Genomic DNA, 18,334 nt, shown 5'->3' on the forward strand with positions numbered 1-18,334 from the left:
CAGGGTCTTGTTTCTCCCTGTTCAAAAAGGGATGTAAAACATACACAGCGTACATTGTGAAGGGCTAAATGGGGAATATAAGGGAAAATAGAGGGCTCTCGACACTTCAGCTGCCTGGATGCATTGGGCGCTCTGTCCAAGATGGACACTGCCACGGCCCCAGAGGCATTTCCCAGCAGAGCTTGCCCTGGGCAGCACGAAGGGCTTGGGCCTGCCAAAACTGGGCTGGGACGGGTGTGCTGGGGACTGATGTGTTGCGGGCAGGCTCCACCAGTCGGCCGGCAGTGCCCTCTCCCTCTGCTGAGATGCAGGAGATAGGGCTGAGGCTTGCCCAGCTGCCTGGGTACACCAGGGATGCAGATGTACATGCAGGCTCTTGCAGGCTCAAGCTTCCTGACGGGGATCTGCTGTCCTGTTTTCTTTAATGAGAACTTCTTGTAATCACCCCTGTAAAACTCAGGGTGGGGAGCTGTTACTTATTAACATCCATTGTCTCCAGGGAAAGTGGAACAGGGGATCTGCTGGCAAATCAGCAGATGGGCTGCAGCATGACATAGTGTGGCAGAGAGGTACCCACACCCACACATGGATGTACCCGTACACGCACGCATGCTCATCCTCTGGCTGTCTCGTGTGAGATGCCATCACCAACCCACCTCTGCCACCACGTCCTTGGATCTCTGCTGGTCCTAAAAGTTCTTTGCAGCAGCCAGCAAAGCAGGAATGATAGCAGAGGTGCAAAAGTCCTTTCTGGTGATTAATACATCATGTGTACAAAGAAGGTCTGTGGTGAACGGAGGCTGGAGCCGGGATTAATTGCATACCTTGAAGTGGAGAGATTTATGTAAGGAAACAGACTTGGCGGACTGCCCCGCTCTGGGCTGTGTTTACCTGCCTGCACCTCCACACCTGTCGTGCTGCAGCAGCAAAACATTATTTAATAACATTTGAACGGAGATCTTAATAGCCATGCACCCTCTCCACCTCACTCCACCTCCCTGGGTGCTGTGGTAAAGCTCAGCCTCGCTTTTACAGCCTCTTCAGTGGGCTCCCTGGGCAGCGAGTCAGCCCACTTGCCCCCCAGTGCTCACCTGCAAGGGGCAGACCCATTGCACCCTTGAACCAACCACGATCCAGGGTGATGAGGGATGGGGTGGCTGGAGAAGAAGATGAAATAGGCTAATGCTGGAGGCCATCCCCTGAACTGATGCTAACCCAAGTGGTTCCCCTGAAATCCGCAAGCAAAGTGAGACTTCCTCCTCTTCAGCATGAAAACAGCAACTGAATGCACAAACATTTGCATGCATGCAGGACTGCATGTATACAGACACATATATATGAACAACACAGTTCAAAATGTTCATAATGTCAATTCAAATAAGAGACAAATATTTGTTAAAACCCTGTTCAGAGATGCTTGAGCATGAGGCTGTTTCTTGAAAGAGATTTGGCTATTAATTTCAGTTCGTTTGTTAATTTGCATACTTATCAGCAAGGGACAAGACCAAAAAGGGCCACACAGGCCTCTAATGGGAGCACGTGTAGCTTTATTTCTTACCAACAAAGCCTCTTGGTGATTATAAGCAAATGAGGGAGCACTAAGGACTGTTGGAGGAGGGAAAGAAGTGCATCCCACCTGCCAGGGCATGATCTCTTCCACCAGAGCTTCCCTCCTGAGATTAAAGCCCTGGGTTGGTCTCTACGGAAGGTGCTGGCTGTTTCACATACTCCCCTGCTGCGGCAGCCAGTGTGTGACCTGTTGGATGCTCACCCCAAACTGACGGCCTTGCCTGCCTGAGAAATGCAAACCACAGCAATGAAGCACCACCACGCAGGCAGGCAAGTGAGCAAACCCTCTCACCCCGCGGTGCAAACTGTGGTCAAACACCTTCAAGTACAAAATACTCTCCATTAGCATGGAGCACAGCAGCAAAACACAGGGTGCTAACTGCAGGCGTAGTTCTCAACGGTCTTGTCGGCTTTTCCTCCTCAGCCTGCTGCAGGAGGCCAAGCCACAGCACCTGGGAGCCTCATGCACACTGCTGAGGCTGGGCACAGCTCATGGCAGCAGCTCCATTTTAACCAGGAACCTGAAACAAATCACAGGAGACTTGTTTTCATATAGACATGCTACATGTGTCTCAACAGCAGACGAGGCGCGCTGTGCTGCACTGGGGCAAGCCACACTGGTGTTTGCAAAGATATCAGCCTGGGTTCAGCTGAGCAACCCCAAATAAAAGCACTTGGCATAAGCAGAAATGGGAGCACCTTCCCTTTCCATCCCTCTCCAGCAGCAGGGATTTCATAATTGAATCCCAGCTGAAGCCATTAAATGGCGCTGTAATAAACTAAGAAATCATCACCATAATTCCTTGAAAGCAAGGACTATACTTCATCCTGTGTTGGTACAGCACTAGGAGAGCCAGGGTCACCTGATACCACCCAGACAGGAGGGAAAACAGGGAGAGGTCGAGTGAAAGTCTGTCCCCTGTGATAATTGTCCTACTGTTTTACACTTTCTCTTCTCCAAATAAATCTCACATCCTGCACAAGGCAGGTGAGCCGACTCCTTTTGGCACCACTGTTGCCACTAGCCCGGATTGTCCCAGTTCTGGTTCCTTCCTGCATTACTGAAGGAAAAGACTGGGGTTTGGTTGTTTTTTTTTTTTACCCCTGGAGAACAAACTTCAAAGGAGCAATTGAGACCTTGCTATTTCAATATGAAAAGACCAGAGGACCTGTTCTCCAGGGCCCGTATATATGCATGCTGCCTCATTTCACCCGATAATCTCAGCGGGGGGCTCCAGAGGGGGATGGATGGCTGGAGGAGTGGGGATACAAGGTGCCCCAAGGTTAATCGCAAACTGCCTGCTGCTTTCATCGCAGCGGTGCCTGATTGATGGGCACCATTAATCACTGCCCAGAGAGGCTGGAAGTAAGGCAGGAGCACTGGGGGGGCTGTGGGGACAGGGAAAGGGTACCAGAACGGGAGCAGTGACACCCAGCCAGCGTGGGTTGGGAGACATACAACTGCCACATCTGCTTGCCTACAGAAAATATATATGATAAGGCTTCTTTAAAAGCCAAGAAGTGTATATGTCTGTTCACTCGCTGTGTGGTATACACATGCCCTACTGCAATGCAAAGGACAGATGCAGAGGCAGAGAGTAGAAGGTCTCTCCAGCCCTCTGAAATTCCCTGTGGCTTTCATTGAGGGATCAGGATTTGGGATTCTGGCAGGGAGGAGGGCTCAGGGCAAGGTAAGGGTGGCCTTGTGTCACAGCCATAAGGCAATTAATAGAGTTTCAGTCTTCTTTACGGACTGAAATCTGTCTGAGGTTTTTATAGGAACAATGAAGGCAGTAAAAGCCACCCACGTGAGGTCAGATGAGGAGCTTGTGTAGGCAAGTGACTCCATGTAGACACCAGATGCCAGCATGTGAATTTTCTATCATTCCTGACAATTTAATATGCTTTCTCTTTCATTCTGGTCCTAGGTGTTGCTTACCTTTATAGAGAGGCTGAGGCTCTGCCTGTAGTAATGAAATTTGCATCAGTGTTAACTACCTGGCTGCACATGATAGTGAGGGCTTGCAGCAGGGCTTGACACACTGCAATGTAGCCTGCTGCATTACAGAAGCAAGCCGTGATTTCTACTGCGGAGGTATGAGCCATGCTTGGGCAGCTGTGCCAGGAGGCTGGGGATGATTTGCTTGTCCCACTGCAATTGCTTCTGACGTGGTCTGCAGGACAACTCATGCTGCTAAATGATCTGTCATTTCTCAGTTGTCTTCTTCATCCCACCTGCTGATGTCCCTGGCCTTGGCCACACGAGTTAGTGCCTCAAGAACATGTGCAGTTCTTCTCCTAAACCTCTTGTCCGAAACAACAAGAAAAGTGTGGCTTCTAAAAAAATATTCTGCAAGTTCACTTTTTTAATTGTTTCATGTGAGACAGCTGTGTGACATTTTCAGATTTTGCTCTTGCAGTGTCAAAGGCAGTAGCATTTGAGTCCCATATGACAAAAAACACATTATCGAGCTTTTGCTGGATGCATTCAGTACCATTTAAAGATGAAGGCTTGACAGCCAGTGGATGAGGTTGTGGGCTTTTTCAGTCTGATCCATGTTGTAGATCAGGTACAGTGACTACCAGAAATAAAGCGGGGTCCATTTGTGATACTGCACCAGATGTGTTACTACAGATACAATGCAAAGGCCATTGAAAACTACAGCAACCTGGACTTCAGTGAACTTTGGGCTGAATATGTGTTATTTCAGAGATGACCTCTTGGATGGAGGGAGGTGCTCCAGCCTCCTTGAGCACCCAGGTATATAGGGCAGGAGGCAACTCAACTACCTGTGACCACCCAAAGCTGGCTATGACTGATGCATCTACTCACCACCGACCCACCTACAGCCGTCAGGAGGGATGAGCATCACCCAGGGGCGGTTGATCCCATGTCAAATAGTCATCCTACAGCAAGCACAATGAATTGCTCTCAGAAAATACCTCTGTCTTCGTGAGCTATTAAAGTAGATGACTAGTCAAATTACTAACTTAAAGTAGACACCACACTCCTAGATGGCCAAAGGGAGATATTTGGGTTGGGTTTTTATCCTCTCCGGTTGCACCCAAGAGCACCTCTTTCACCAGAGACCACTGATTTTCAAATGGAGTTTCTGCAACATCCACTGACACAAAAAAAAATAATCAGAAAATGTGGGTTTTTTTGATTTTACAACATTCTTTCCATAACTAAGGCTGTCAGGCTTGTGGATGTGGTCATTTTTTAAGTATAGCCATCTCTGATCCTCAGGTAAGGCTCTGTAATTCAGCAATTTTGCTGAATTAACTTACTCAACGACAGTTACCTCCTCCCAGCAGCAGTTCTTCCTTCCTCTTTGCTCCTGTCCAGGACTGCATTTAGTCCTTTCACAATAAGGATGTTTTAGCATAAGAGTTTTCTCCCATAGAGGTAATTATCAATAGCTACCTTACTTCAAGCCCCTGTTTTTACCTGAATTACATTCCCTGTGTAGACAAGCATTTAAAAAAGTATGATATATAAGTCCCTGTTAAAGTGAGTGCCATCATTGCCCAGTTGCAGTGGGTCTGGGCACTTCTAGCCTGGTCCACGACTCACGGGGGTCCACGGAATAATTCAGCTCCATCAGGAACCTGGGCTTAGGCTTGCTTACCGGCTCAGGCAGCCTGGGTGAATCAACATTTTTTATCATCACTGTCTCGCTTTTAGTTCTGGACCTTACTCCTGCCTTATGAAACCTGCCTGTTGAACTGCATCAACAGGGATAAGGGTGGGCTGGGCATCTTGGAGCAGGCAGCTTCTTTGTGTGAAGGGAGGCATGGTCCTTGAGCCTGGAAACATCTCTAAGTCAGGGTTGTTTTGCCATCCTGGGTGCATGTTTCAACGGCAACATTATTGTAAAACAGCTTTGTGTTTACTTTGTGTACAGAAAAGATAAAATCAGCATTTATATGCAAACATGAACCAACAAGGAATTTCAAAATCCTGCCATTTCACTCCTCTGAGAAGGAGAGCCAGGGTTATTGTGTAACCAGAAACATCTGAAAGCAGGGGATTTTCTGCGTCTAAATTCAATTTAGATTGTAAGAGGCTAATTTAGGATCTGACTGTATCACCTTGAGCAGCCATAATACGATCTGAAACACATGGAGACAAGGACTTTGGGGTGGAGAGTTGTTCTCTGTTTCAGACAACCTGGGGGACCACATGGAACTGAGCTCTCCCTTTACAAATAAAAATGGTGAAGAAACACAAGGCAGATACTCAGTCAGGGTGAGCTACCCAAGCCTGCTCTGATATCCCCAGCTGCCCTGGAGGACAGGAGGTGTTCATGCACCCATCCCAGCCCTGCCTTTCCAGGGCAGCCAGCGTGCACAGCTGGAGCCAAGCTCAGCAGAGGCGCGGCCACTTGAATGTCAAGGCCTGAGAGCATCAGTCATGCAGAATAAGGGCTTTTACTTGGATTTCATAGCTGAAGCACTCTATTGCGCCTCTGCCCATTTGTGATTGCTCAGGGACACATGCCGGGGGGGTGGGGCTGGGAAGTGGGGTGTTCAAGGCAGAGAGCTGCTCATGGTTTTCAAAAAGAAAATACCCACTGTAGAAACTTCAGAGCACAGGTGTTATCTATCTCTTGGAGACCTTGATGCCTGTTAAGTACCCTGAAGAAGAAGGCTGACTCCATTTAATGCAGACCTTTAGCCATAGGCATGCAGCTTCAGTAGTGGCAAGTGTGGCCCTGCCTCTGGCTGATCAGACCCATGTGCCTCTGGCTCCTCCAGTGGAGCTATGCCAGGCTCAGGGTATCTAAATACCTTCACCAGCTTTAAAAATTATATGCTAGGGGAGCCCAGTGTGATGGATGCTTAAACTCTGTTCTGGGAGAAAAATAACCCTGTGGGAAATACTGCTGTGCCACCGCTCCTGATAGAGGGTTCAGCTTCCCATGGGTAGACTCATCCCTGCCTGGTAAGTGGGAAAGCCAGGTGCCCTGCATCACCTTGCTGCCTGCCTGCAGGGAAGCAAGGGGCTGGCAGGACATGGTGTGTTTCTCAGATGACCTGATAATGAAAAAGAGGAGTGGAGGGACTGTTTGCAGTGCTCACTGCAGGGACGCCATTGCACTGCCATCCTTTGCAGCCAGCAAAGGTGAAGCCTCCATGCAGGCTTCACCTGCATGACTGAGCTCTGCCAAAGTGAGCGGAGACTGATAAAGATTGATGAACCAGCAGGAACTGAAGGGAAACAAATGCGGGGGAGAAAAGCCAGGAGGAAAGTGAGCAGCCTACAGGCACAACAGAATGAGCTGTGGGTAGGCCCTTGCTGCACCCAGACCAGCAAATGCTTTTGTTTCTCCCCTAGCAAACATCCCCAGTGTTGGCTGTGGCTGGATATTTGTTCCTCAAAGGCCCACACACCCATGCTGGAGTACTCTCAGCCACCCCAACCCAAATCTGGCTCTGACCCTCCTGTGGGGCTGGCTGCTATGGGCCTTTATATAAGTTGGAAAAGAGGATGTGCCCTCTTTTGGGGCCAAATCTGCCAAAGCTCTCTGCACCCCTGGCTCACTGCAAGATGCTGGGCAGGTGAATCCACCCCGGCCATGCACCACCCCCTAATAATGTCCCCATGCTGGTGCCCCCGGCACCAGCCCCCCTCACTGGGGCAAGTGGGGTGCAAAAGGGCACATCTGCCCCAGTGCCAGCACTTGCCCTCCCAGCTTCCACCCTCTGCTTGCCCCGGGTTTTTTTTTCCCCAGGGGCACAGGTATAAATGGGGATAAGAAGATAGAAAAGGTGGCCTGGGTGGCAGCCACAAAAGCGGACATTGTGCCTCCGGGGAGGGGTCGGATCCGCCTGGGGAGATGGGGCACTTTGATACAGTCTGGGTGAAGGGGGTGGGGGGGGAAGAGCAAACGGGCAGGGGACAACACGACACCAAAACTGAAAGGCAACAGCTGGGGCACAAGTCGGGACGGTCCCTTTATTTAGATGGATAGAGCAGGGCACAATGTGGGGTGGTCTGGGGCTAGCCTGTCCTTGTCCCCCTGCAAGTCCTTTCAAGCCTCTCCCCTCCCCTCGCCTCTCACTTTCTTTCCTTTTTCCATTTTCTTTCTTTCCATCACTCCCCTACTCCACCTCCCACTTCCATCTCTTTCTCACGTGGTGAATGCACTGAGAAATGAAGTGGGGTGATAGATGATGCGAAGTTAATTTTAAGTATAGGTGGGGAGGGGAAGACTGAAGACACCGGTGGAGAAAAAGGGGCTTGGGGATCAATCCTATGAGGAGACTGCCTCCATACATGCATGTCTGTGTTTCAGCATGGCTTTTTGGGCACTGCAAATCCTATGGCAGGGCTGAATCCCGGGCAGAGTGTGCTTGGGGCTGTTACGCCATACAGGCCCCTGCTTAGGTGCATAAAGCTGGAGCATCAAGGCTACCCCTGTGGCTGGAGGAATTTAGAGGCAAGATGTCCCAAGCATCCACGCCTCTACAGATGCCCCCAGCTGCTCTTAGGGGGGCGTTGCTGGAGGCCATTTCCTGCGGTGGGGGTGGCTGCAGCCTGGGGCATTGCCCCTCGCTTGCCTGGGCTCACTCCTGCCTTGAATTTCCTTGATGTTTCTAGCCCCTCAGTAGGGAAGGAGGTCCAAAGCCCTACTGCCTCAAGTTAAGACTTGAGGTGAGCAAACAAAACCAAAACCCCATTGTACATGTTATTTCTTCCAACCTGCCGGTTTTTAGCTGGCCATGTGACCTTTTCCAACACAGACTTGCTAGCACTTTGTTAAGAAAGAGTCAGAACCCAGGATTTTTCTGGTAGCTTGGATGTCATTGCTGTACTTTGATGATAATTCAGAGGTGCTTCAAAATTTCCGGAAAACTGAAATTTTAAAATAACCTGACCCAGAGTAGAGTCTTTACTTCAGCAAATGTTCTGATGTATATTTTGACCATGCAGAACTTTGGAGATTTCAATAAAATATTTAACATTTTGGAATAAAAAGTAGTTACATCCAAACAGCTCCAAAAATTAATAATTTTGTAACCCAAATGCTGCACTTATAAAGTGCTTCTTATTCACTGAATCTTCCTTTTTACTAAAAAAAGAAAAAAGCTACATGGGAAAAAAATCTCAATTCAGACAATAAATTATCAGGGGAAAGAAAGCAGCAACAAATCCCCCCTTTTTTTTCAATAGATAACACAATCAGCTTCTACAATGCTCAGCTCAGAACTTATTTGAAAGTTCAGTACTTGCTTTGTCACACACTAACAAGGAATGCTTGAAGTGAATTATTTTAACTTTCCAACAGAAGTCTCAATTCACTTCTCTTATTAAAACAGAACAAAATAAACCTAAGTGGGCACAAATAAATTAACACAAGAACTTTACTGTGCACTTATTTTACCTCTTCTGGCTCATGAAAATTTGCCAGGAAAGAGCTATACAGCTGTTTAGATTGCTTGTGTTCAAGCAGGCGTGTGTCATGACACTGCCTGGCTATGAAGAAGCTGGCTCTGGAGCCAGGGCTAATCCAGCCATGCAGCATGGTTTTGTAGTGGGATGAAGTAGCCTATGGTGAACTCCTTCAGCAATGCGTAAGGTGCTCCTTGCTGTCTGTGTACAGAGTGCCCTCCGCAGTGGCTGAATAAAGCAGCCGCAAGACCTGGTTATCATATTCTGTACAAGGTTGCAGTGATGCGACAGTACACCAACACAGTGATGATGCTACTTCATTGGGTCAAGGCTGAGGGTGGTGGGATGCAGTTGGGATGGGAAGGCGGCAGAACAGTGTGGGTGGCTTTATGCTTCACTCACAAGGAATGGTCCCCAATCCTGTCCCCCCAAATGCAGCAGAAGAAAACAACTTGCAGGCAGCCTGCCTCACCTCCTGCCCCAGCCTGTGTCCCAGGCAGCCTGAGAAGCCATCGTCCTCTGCTCCTTGGCCAGAGCTGGGTGATTTCTACCACACGCACACCAAGTGCAGCCCCTGTCCTATACCCCAGATCCCACTAAGGGTCCTGTTCACATACTCAGGCCCAAATAGCCATGGGATGTGCAAGACATGGACGCTGCACCTGCTTTCCCCAGCAGGTTTTGCTGCACAGAGCGGGTTGGTTCTGATTTCAGCTGGGCTTGAAAGAGTGCTCAGAGGTCCCTTTAACACGTTGCCATGCTTCTCTTTAATGGCACGACTTGCCTGCCAGCAACCATTAGCTCTCTTCAGCATTGTAAACAGAGTCAAATTCAGTTTACACCACGTCTGAACTTGGCTTACGCACTAGTTTTTCTGCCAGTACATCACTGTTTTCAACTCCAGTCAGCACTGGTTTGAAGTTATTACTGTCTGGTGGTTGGGGTTTTTTTGGTGGTGTATGCATCCTAAATGAGCTTTGTGGTCTCCCCACTTCAAAAGCCTCTCTGCTCCCACCCCTCTTTACTGGCTGTCCTCTAACAAGACCAAAGACCGAAGGGTATAAACTATCTCAGCTGCATCCCTGGGATGCAACCTGCAGGACAGTCAGCCAGGCTCCTGGAGAGGGGTTTTGGGGGAATCAGGCAAAGACACAGTGCAGAGCTGTGCCAGGGTGCACCCAGACCTGGTCCCCATCCTTGCCTCCATTCAAATCAGATGCAAATACAGTGTGTGCTGAAAACTTCAAGCTGCTTAAAGCACATTTCACCCCCCCTGTTGCCCAGTTCGCTCTGGTGCTAGGTGTCTCCTGGGCAAGGAGAAGCAGTGATGGGGGCCAGCTGGCCAGTGCAGACCCACCTCAGTAGGGAATGGAACAGAGGTACTTCACTGAGAGAAGCAGCTGCTTCCAGCTGACACCAGTTGGCTTCCCTTTGATATAAGCAAGCCCATGCTAAATGCAAGCTGGTGCCAGGGATGTAGGAATCAGCAGCCTGTAAGGAGGGCTTTGCAGGTACTGTGCTGGTATGAGGATGTTGGTATTTACTAATACTTTTAAGCTAGATTTTTATTTACCCAGTGGGTTTCACCTGCTCTTTCTGTGTATGGTTCTGCTAAAGGGACTGTGGCTCCTTTGTGGAGCCTTGAAGGAATTGTGCATGTGAAAATGGGAAACAGAGAGAAAAGGAAACTGTTACAGTATTGCAACACTTCCTTCTAGTATTTAATATCCTGATAAAATTCATTTCTTAAAAAAAAGATCTTGAAGTGCTTCACTGAAGAGAAGGATATTTTCTGTGTTATAAGTGTCAACATTTCACTTACAAATTGGTCATTCTTTTGGCAGTGACTTTAACAGAAAATTTCCCTTGGGGCTATCGTGCCTCCCTCTGTTGGTTTTTCTTTGCCTTTAAAAAAAAAAAAAACAAAAACAAACAACTTAAAAAGCAAGCACAATTTACTGTGTCTGGTGACTGGATAACTATTGTACTGCAGGCTTTAAGTGGTGGGGCTGAGGCCAGGAGATGAAAGGAGATCAAGAGGGGAGAGGACTGAGGCTTCTCCAGCAGCAAGGTGGATGCTCATAGGTCAAAGCTTGAAGAACTGCCCTGGTCCCTGCAGCCAAACAATTGTCTTACCAGAAGTTTCTCTTTTTCTGCTGTTTATACTCTAGTCTTACTAACATCTACCCATAAACAGAAGCATCTATAGAGCTAGGGGTGGGGTGGGTGGGTGTCATAGCCTAATACTTGAAGTCATTTCTCTGTGCTTCTTGCCTTCTGTGCGCTATGCCTTCTACTGCTGACCGCTTTCTTGCACTTGTTTCTCACTTTCATTTCCATGTTCTTCTACAAGATTGTTTATTTCTTCTCTATTGTAAAACAACACTGATAACTTGGGCAGATATTAAATGTCTGTCTTGTCTTGGGTTTTTCCCAAGACAAGTGTGTGGATGCTGGTGTTGGAGCCTACCAGCCGGCTAGGGTTTCTCTGAGGACCTCTCTCCTGCCTCACCTGTATGTAGCACAGCCACGTTAGGACCTGTGTGGGTCACTTTGCTTATCCTTTTGCCACCTTGTGCCCTGGGACAAAAGAGTGGTGACAACGGGGGGGGGCAGGTAGCACTCTGTTCATATCAGGATTAATAAATCCTCATTTTCTGCAGTGATCTCTGTCTCAAGGGTCTTAAGAACAGGGGAGAATCTCCAGTTAAAACACAGCAGAAATTCCAGTCTCTGCTTTTCCCACACTTTCCCTAAGCTAAGGATGCTGATGTTCCCCTTCAGTTTTCCCCACTTGAGAATGGTGACAGCAGAGGTGCAAAGCAGCCCCTCTTACTGGGAAGTACTTTAGCTATGCCACTTCTCCCTTCCTTGTACGAGCTTTAGCCTCTTCCTCAGTAGATCTATATTGTGGGAAAATAATGGATGGAATAAATTAGTTGGCTATAACAGACTGAGCACTGGTAAGTATAAAACCTCTCTGTGCCCTCAGACTTAGGTACAGGAGCATCCGCTCACTTCTCCAAAGACGAAGTCCCAGGGACTGGCTTGAGAAGACCTGTGGTGAGGTCCTGGCAGAACTCTTCCGTTCATGAGTGCCAGGGGGTGCACAGAGCTGAAAAGGAGCTGGGGGTTCACGGTGTCCCCAGGATTTTAAGTCATTTGTTATACTGCCTGATAGCCTCTTAAGAGTGCAACGTTAACTTGTGATTACAGCTGGTGCTGCTTTAATACTCTTTTTCCCATTACTCTCAGGTATGCCTTCATATCGTACTTTGTTGATGATAGTTTCTGGGAAGAAAACCGAACCCTTGCTGGCTGATGCCCAAACTGGGCAAAGCCAGGCCAGCTCTGCCTGCTGTTGACTGTGCAAGGGCTGCCCTTCATTCTTAACTACACACACTCCCAGGCTGCTGGCCCACATCCAATCCAGATAAGGAATGACTGAAAATTGTTACTGTTAGCCGTCTATTCTGTGACCTGCATGAAAAGAGTGAAATGACCTCAGGACTAGTCTTAGCACACAGCTGTCTGCCCACAAACCATGGCAGGCAAAAAGCCTTGGGACGTAGACCAAAGGCTGGCAAGACCAGTATTTTCCTGGCGGCTGCTTCCAACAGATGGGAGGGGAGGCAGAAGCTCGCCTCACTGCCTGCTGCGCTTGGTGTGTAACAAGATCTTTACAAGGTGTTAATGTAAAAGTGAGTCCTTATAAATGGAAACCAGCCACTGGCCATTCTCTGCAGGACAACCTGTAGTAGAGCTGATATTTGCTGGTGATGCCATGTGGTGGTAGGAACAGCAGAAATCCCTCTGCCATTGGACTCTTGTCTCTCAATGTGGTCTGAGGCAGGAATCTCCTGGAGACCACTGCAGTGCCGGGGTTCTGAGGCAGCCACTTGTCCTGCAAGAAGGACCAGCAATGCCATCCTGCCATGGAGATGCTGCAGGGTACCCGTGTGCCAGCTTCCTGGTGCTTCTCACGGTGTGCAAGCCTTCAAGCAGAAGGCATAGCCCTTTCCTACAAAACTACTTTTCTAATAACATGTGAACAAATTTGGAAGCAGTGTAGCCATGGAACTGAACCTGAGGCTGGCCACAAACGGTGACAGCATCATTTAAACGCTACAGTGCAATAATGCATGGTTCAATGCTGTGCTTCCTGGCACCCTCGGCTTGCTGCAGCTTTTTTTTTTTTTTCTTAATTCTCAGAATTCCTCAGCGTATTTCTTCTGCTTGAATCTGACTGTCCTGCAGACCTCAACTTAGGGCTGGGTTTGTGTCTTCCCAGGGAGCTGGAGTTTCCATTTTAGGCACTGAATTTCTAGCTATACAACTAAAGAGAAACGATGTGCTCATCAGAGACATTCCCCATCCCTGCCACAAGTGTTTCAGGTAGCAGTTTAGGCAGGCACCCAGGCTTCCTGGAAGCCCCCACAACAGCCCTTGGTTAATGGCAGCTAACCCAGACGCTGAAAGTCCCACTGTCACGTGGAGGTGGCTACTCCAGGCAGGGGAAGCACCTGGCTGAGAAGGCAGATCTGGTGTGGTGTCTTGCTGCTTAGAGGGGACTTTTGTGGTCAGAGGGCTTTCATCTCCAAGTCTTTGCTCTAGCACTATTTTGCATAAATGGAGCAAAGCGGTCTAGGTGTGAGCTTTTATAGCCAGGAATCTTCTCAGTTTGGTCCAAACACTCTTCAGGTGGCTGCAGTTGAAGAGAACAGGAGTGAGCCAGGCTGGCCAAAGGTACCAGCTGTCTTTGCAACTGCCAAAGAACCTACCTTGCATCCTCCCTAACGCTCTCTTAAAAGGGCAGAATGATTCAATAACTTTCTCTCTGGTGCAGCCTCTTTAGCAGCTTGATCTGAGAATCTGCTAGTGACTTGTCACCATGGCTGAGGAAAGAGTCCCTCTGTCCATCTTGCGTTTCTAAATCAGGCATACATCCTTCTCCCTGCACTCTTCCCCCTCAAGTGTTTGGAGGACTCATGACCACCTTGATTTTTTAAAAGTAAATTGTACATTCCTGATTTCCCCCCTATTTATTTTCTACGGAAACACTGACTGACAGCATTAAGGTAGCTTGTGATGCTGACCAAGCTCTCTCTCCCCCCTCACCCCCTCATTATTAAGTGAAAACTGTTCTCATTTCTTGCCAATACAGTTACAGTTGATTCTGCTTTAATGTTGCTGCAACAGTATCTTGGGTGATCTGATGAACCTAGTAATAAGGCTGGGAGTTACTCAACTAAGAGCTAAATATTGCTTTTGGAAATATGAAAATGGCCAGTGCTCCTACGGAAGGAAAACAAACACTCTGACAAGCAGTAGTAAAACTCTCTAAACAAATGCGTTCTGCCATCACGGGACGTTTGTGCAGATAAATGCAGCAGTCCTCTTTTTTCCTAAATTGCTTGGGAAAGATGGCATGCTGTTGGTTTAGGCTGAGAATAAGTATGTGGGAATCTGCATTGGTTTATGCCTGACTGAATTTTTGGAGGTCATCCATGACAATAAAGCCCCTAAACTCCAACTGGGGAAAGGTACCATGCTAACCCACCCCACCCACCCTATCTGCTGCTGCCGCCAAGTGTAGCAGATCACTTAACACCCAGGTCAGCTCACACTCCTACCTGTGGGGCTGTTGAAGAGTCATGCAGGGCAAAATCTTTGCAAGCAATTTATCAAGAACTTCAATTTCCTGGGCCTTTCAAAGGGCATGTTTATCAGAGCAACTTTGGGGAATGAACTTGAAGCACAGTAATCATTGATCTTGCTTGCAGACTCCTAAATGGTACTTGCTGTCAGAGCCTGCATTTTCCCATGGGTTGTTGATTTTGGTTTTTTGTTTTTTTTTTCTTTTCAAATGGAATAATGGAATCATATATGTGGAATACTCTTACAGATCTAGATTACAGAGCACACAGTCGGGACTGTGTGATCATACTCCTGAAAACTTCTACCTTCCCAGCACTAACACAGCCAAGAGATTACACACACAGTCCCTGCAAAGTAGGTCAATTTTAATAACCCTTTCTGTTTTGTGTTTGCTCACTGTATTCTAGAGGCTGGTCCATTTTGCTCCATGCAACTAGTAGCATTCACTAGAGCTATTTAAGGGAAGTAACCTCTGCTGTAGTTTTTCATGCCATCATCGCTGTGTTTTGTTTCACAGCAATCTGTTTTACTTTGGCTCACCTGCACTGAAGCAGGCCTTCAGCGTGAGTGCAAAAGTAATGGACAGAGCTTAGGAGTCTCTGACAATAGTTTCTAAGGAGCAATTCATGTTTGCTTATTGCTTTTAGATAAAGTACATGTACAAGCAGCTGAAGTTAGAGGAGGACAGAGTAGGACACTTAGTTATGTGGAAGGGTTTTAAATGACAACACTGATCTCAGAAATGCGGCTCACCTGAATAAAGGCACCCCAACCTAACTCCTCAACGTAGGTGCCAGGACAAACCAACTTCAGATACCCACTCCCCTTCACCTTCCCATGACTCTCCCATCGCTGCCAGCAAGGGCAGCGCAGCCTGCGGCACCTTCTGCGTGCCCTGGAAAGGAGTTACCAGAGCTGAACATGCCCCATCTCCCACATGCATCCGCATCCCCGTACATCAGCTCTGGAGTACTTGCACCAAGTGTAAAGTTCATAAAATTTGAATGGGGAGGGGAAAAAAAGGAAGCCTGGAGGTTTTGCTGTGCTGCTCCTCATTCCCTTCTGCACATGAAGCCTGGTCCGGGAGAACTGCCTCTCTGCTGTACCGCTCATTAGTCCCCTCTCCCACCTGCTCAGACAGAAGTTACCTTGGGCATTTCTGGCAAACACATGCACCTTACAGCCCTGAAGTAATTTATAAATAGATTTTTATTTATAAAGTCAATTTACATAAAATATGATACTCTCTTAAAAACTGCATATGTACAACTTAAGAAATCCTAGCAAGTGCATACAAAAATGCCTTCAATACATTTTTTTTAAAAAAAACTTCAGTTTTCAGAGCAGTGGACCTTCACACCAGGCAAACTTGGACACCACGTTAAGACACAACATAACTTTACAGTCTTTTACTAAAGTGTTTGGAGAGAAAAAAACCCATCTTTTTATCTAAACTTGTGTATGTTCCCAAAACATTCTAGCTGGCAGTGTTCAAGAACAACGGAATAGGACTTGCTAAAAATAGACCCATCTCCTCACCCCTTTTCTCTAAGGTTTCTTGTACAAAAATAAGTCTTCATACACCAGTGTTCCCACAGGCCGTTCAAGTTATATGTAAAATAGAATCTGACATGATAAAAAAGTTCCCTCCCCCTCCAGAAACAAGGAAGCATCAAGTGTTTTTCTTTTCTTTTCCACCCCTCCGAAGCAGCCGCGGCGGGAAGCGGGGTCTCTCGGGCCTCCTCTCCGCCGGCAGCTCCCGGCGGGCAGGTGGAGCCGCCGCCGCCCCGGCGCAGGTACCGGAGCCCCGCCGGTTACACCATTGCACTTCCCGCTGCCCGAAGACGACGGGTGAACCCGGCGAGGAAAGCAGCCAGCGGCGCCCCGCCGGGGCGGGGGGGGGGGGGGGGGGGGGCGGCAAGTGTTTCTGTGGGGAGGGGGGTCGCCGTGCCGGCTTTCTGCGGAGAGCGAGGGCGCTGAGGTACTACTGCAGGCTGAGCGCGGCTGCGGAGAGATGTGCAGAGAGCTCCGGTGGGTACGCGCCCCGCTCCCCCGAGCGCCGGCGCATGGGGAGGCGGCCCCCTCCTCCCCCCCACCGCCGGCTGCCCCCTCACCTCCCGCCGGGTCAGTAGCTCCCGAGCCAGCTGGTGAAGTCGAGCAGCTCCCGCTCCTCGGGGCTGAGCGCCGCGTCGTAGCCGCTCTCCTCGGAAGAGCAAGGCGAGCCGGGCACGGAGGAGGCGAAGGAGGGCGAAGCGGAGGAGTAGCCGCCGCCACCGCCGCCCTCCCCGACGGCCGCCCGCCCGCGGCCGTCGGGGAAGGCGGCGGCGGCGGCGTCGTGCTCGTCGAGGAGCCGCTGCAAGGCGCGGATGTACTCGACGGCGGAGCGGAGCGTTTCCACCTTGCTCATCTTCTTGCTGGCGGCGCCGTGCGGGACGTGCTGGCGGAGGGCGGCGAAGCCCATGTTGACCAGCCGCACGCGGTTGCGCTCCCGCTCGTTACGACGGGCCACGGCCGCCGCCGCCGCCGCCGCCGCCCCGGTGCTCGGCAGGGCGGCGAAGGCCAGGCGGCGCTTGCAGCGCAGCAGCTCGGGGGAGGCGGGCCGACGGCGGCCGCGGGGGGCGGCGGGGGGCAGCGGCGGCAGCGCCGCGCCGTTCATCGCCGGGCGGCCACGGCGGCGGCGGGCGCAAAGCGCGCAAGAAAACAAAAAGATTTTTTTTTTTTAAGAAAAACTAAATTTAAAGGGGGGAAAAAAAAAATAATAAGGAAAGCGGGTGGTGAGCAGCGCGGGGGTGTTTATCCCCGCCACCGCTCCGCGACTCTGCGGCGGGCGCCGCCGCCGGACGCCCCTTATCAACGCGCCGCCGCCGCCGCTCGCGAGCCCCCGCCGGCCGCACGCGCCGCGCACGCCGCGCCACGCGCGCCCGCCGCACCCCCTCGACACCCGCCCTGCCCCCGCGCGCGCGCCCCCGCCCCCGCGCGCGCCCGGCGCGTGGCACCGCCCGCTCCGGGCAGGGCCCGGCGTTCTCCCCCTGCCCCCGCGGGACGGGGGTGCGCTCCCGCCCCCGCCCGCCCCTGCCCGGCCCGCCTGCTGCGGCCCTTCCCTTTGCCCGCCGCTTCTGCCTTTATTTTTTTAATAATGTACTCTACTTTTTATTATTATTCGGGGGAGGGGCTCCCCTTTGGCCCCGCCTCCCCCCCCCGCACACCGGCGCGGGCACGCACAAGCAGCCGGGGGTCCCTCTGTCCCCGGTGCGGTGCCAGCCCCCGTGTCCTGTCCCCTCAAACATGGCATTCCCCGCCCCGCCCCCCCCCCCCCCAAAGCGGGCACCCCGTGGGTGGCGGGGCCAGGGAAGTCGGCGCCCCCGGGAGCGGGCGGCCCCCGCGGCGCGGTGGCTGGAAGCAGCCCTGCCATCAAACTCCGGGGCCGGAGCGGTGCGGACACCTGGCTGCCGGCTGGCGTTTGTTTTGCAAAGCGAAGGGATGCACCGGGACTCTGCTTTGTTACGTGTACAAAAAAATAATAAAACTTTATAGCAGCTGCGTGAGACATCTTAAAAAGGCTGTTCTCCGCAGGCCTGCTTTTCAGGCTTACATGACAGTTTCAATGATAAAGGCACAGAGAGGAGAAAAACGCAAAGCTTTTGTGGCTCAGGGGCTGCGCCCGCGCTTCACTTTGCTGTGACATCGAGCAAACCTTGCTCCCAGCTC

The 18,334-nt window shown here is 50.3% G+C and overlaps 1 protein-coding gene across 1 annotated transcript; it reads right to left on the reverse strand.

Annotated features, from left to right (window-relative positions):
• Nucleotides 1–15,818: 15,818 nt before the first annotated feature.
• On the reverse strand, nt 15,819–17,348 carry ASCL2 (achaete-scute family bHLH transcription factor 2). The gene is made up of 2 exons (XM_075094578.1): nt 16,741–17,348; nt 15,819–16,630 (listed from the first exon to the last, which is right to left on the reverse strand). The coding sequence occupies exon 1, from the start codon at nt 17,280–17,282 to the stop codon at nt 16,752–16,754; it is 531 nt and encodes a 176-aa protein (XP_074950679.1). The 5' UTR covers nt 17,283–17,348; the 3' UTR covers nt 15,819–16,630; nt 16,741–16,751.
• Nucleotides 17,349–18,334: the final 986 nt, after the last annotated feature.

The sequence above is a fragment of the Phalacrocorax aristotelis genome, chromosome 5, assembly GCF_949628215.1.
Source record: "Phalacrocorax aristotelis chromosome 5, bGulAri2.1, whole genome shotgun sequence".
NCBI classification, from domain to species: domain Eukaryota; kingdom Metazoa; phylum Chordata; class Aves; order Suliformes; family Phalacrocoracidae; genus Phalacrocorax; species Phalacrocorax aristotelis.